The sequence below is a fragment of the Trypanosoma cruzi genome, genomic scaffold, assembly GCF_000209065.1.
Source record: "Trypanosoma cruzi strain CL Brener 1047053516531 genomic scaffold, whole genome shotgun sequence".
NCBI classification, from domain to species: domain Eukaryota; phylum Euglenozoa; class Kinetoplastea; order Trypanosomatida; family Trypanosomatidae; genus Trypanosoma; species Trypanosoma cruzi.
In genome coordinates this window covers 1-1,605 of record NW_001849220.1, presented here as the reverse complement: position 1 = coordinate 1,605, position 1,605 = coordinate 1, and the positions used below count along the sequence as shown (strand labels likewise).

The window sequence follows — 1,605 nt, the reverse complement described above, 5'->3', positions numbered from 1 at the left end:
GGCAAGCCGAGACGGAACGTGCCGGACACAACCTGCAGCACGCTGCCGCCTTTCACCGCAACGTCCTCAAACACACACGCACCTTTGTAGTATTCGATGCTCAGCGCGCTCCATGAGCTGTTCTGTATGGAGAACACGGAGCCGCCGCTGACACGCAGGTCTGACGCAAGACCGTGCATCACGTACGTCTCCGAAATAACAGCGCAGTTGTCCATGTAGAAGACGCTGGACAGGTTCACGCCGAGGCCGCGCTCCACGAGGATCGTAGCGCACGAGGCACCGCCACACACCAGACTCGACCGCGTCATGACAAACCGCGTCGACAGTAGCCGGACGCCGTCCAGGACAAGCGTGGGGCCACACCTCAATCCCGCATGGCCAGGTGTCGTCGGCACGTACTGCGACCCGCCAACTGTCGCACGCAGCGTTGAGTTCGCCAGCAGAACACTCGAGTGCGGCGGCATCGCGCCATGCAGCACGACCGTTCCCTCCAGCGACGTCACGTTCGTCATGTTGACGAGAGCGCGGGGCATCAGGCGCGCCGTGCTCTCGCTGAGGCCACCAATCCGCAGCTGCGCGCCGGCCGCAAGCACGCAGTGGCGCAGCGTCACGTTCAGCACGTCAGCGAACGCTTCCATCAAGCGCAGGTCCACCGCCACAGTGATCGGCCCGCTGAACACCACCGAGTCGAAGCACGCCGTCGCCCGCCCACCGCCAACCGTCACGGACTCCGTCAGCGTCACGCCACTCACGCAGCCCTGCGCGCCGCCACCACTGCCGCCGGCCCTTGCAGGCGGCACGTCGAACGGCAGGCACTCCTCGCCCACGCCGCCGACGCGGCAGCTGCACACGCAGTCGGAGAACGACGCCGTCAGCGCAGCAAAGCACGCCAGCGCAGCCGCACAGCCGTCGCACGGGACCACGCTCACGGAGGGCAGGCCGGCCAAGCGGTAGTCGCCGCTGCTCTGCAGCACCCGGCCGCCGGCACGGTTGCACTGCACCGACACGGCGCCGCTCGTGATCGCCAGCCCGGAGACAAGCGTCGCGCCGGTGGCAGTGCAGCGCGCAATCGACACGGAACCGCCGCTCAGCGTCACCCCCGACAGCGACGCCACCGACGACGCCTCGCCCACCGCCCACACGTCGTGCATCTCCAGCCACCCGCCGACACCGACCATCCCACCGTCGCAGCGCACCAGCGACGACGCAACAGACCCCTCGACGCCCACGAAGCGCAGCACCGAGTCAAGCACCGCAAGGCGCTCGCCAAGCACAATGCCGCCGCCGCTGCTCACAACCGAGACGTTCGTCACAGAGAACACCGAGTGGCTCCGCAGACTGAGACGCGACGAGGACGCCACATGCATCGCGGACGCCGTCTGACCACCCGACGCCTCCAGCGACACGCCGTCAAGCACTACCGCGCTCGACAGCAGTTCCACGCCGCCGCCAACGTACACCGCCGACCCGCCCGCCTGCAACGACCTCAGCACAGTGCTGCTCACACGCAGCTGCGACTGCAACAGCGACGTCGCGTGCAGCACAAGCGGCGACGCCACCGCGTTCGTCAGCCCGCTCAGATGCGAGTAGCGCATCGGCCCCGGC

General features: G+C 68.0%; 1 protein-coding gene across 1 annotated transcript, besides 1 other annotated feature; it reads right to left on the bottom strand.

Moving 5' to 3' along the window:
• Tc00.1047053419207.9 (dispersed gene family protein 1 (DGF-1), putative) lies at positions 1–1,605 on the bottom strand (the record flags this gene model as incomplete). Its single annotated transcript, XM_797307.1, has 1 exon — positions 1–1,605. A coding segment is annotated over one exon (1,605 nt), but the record flags the coding sequence as incomplete, so codon positions are not given.
• Positions 1–1,605: a sequence feature (areas not merged during assembly with more than two copies in the genome that could not be assigned to a particular haplotype).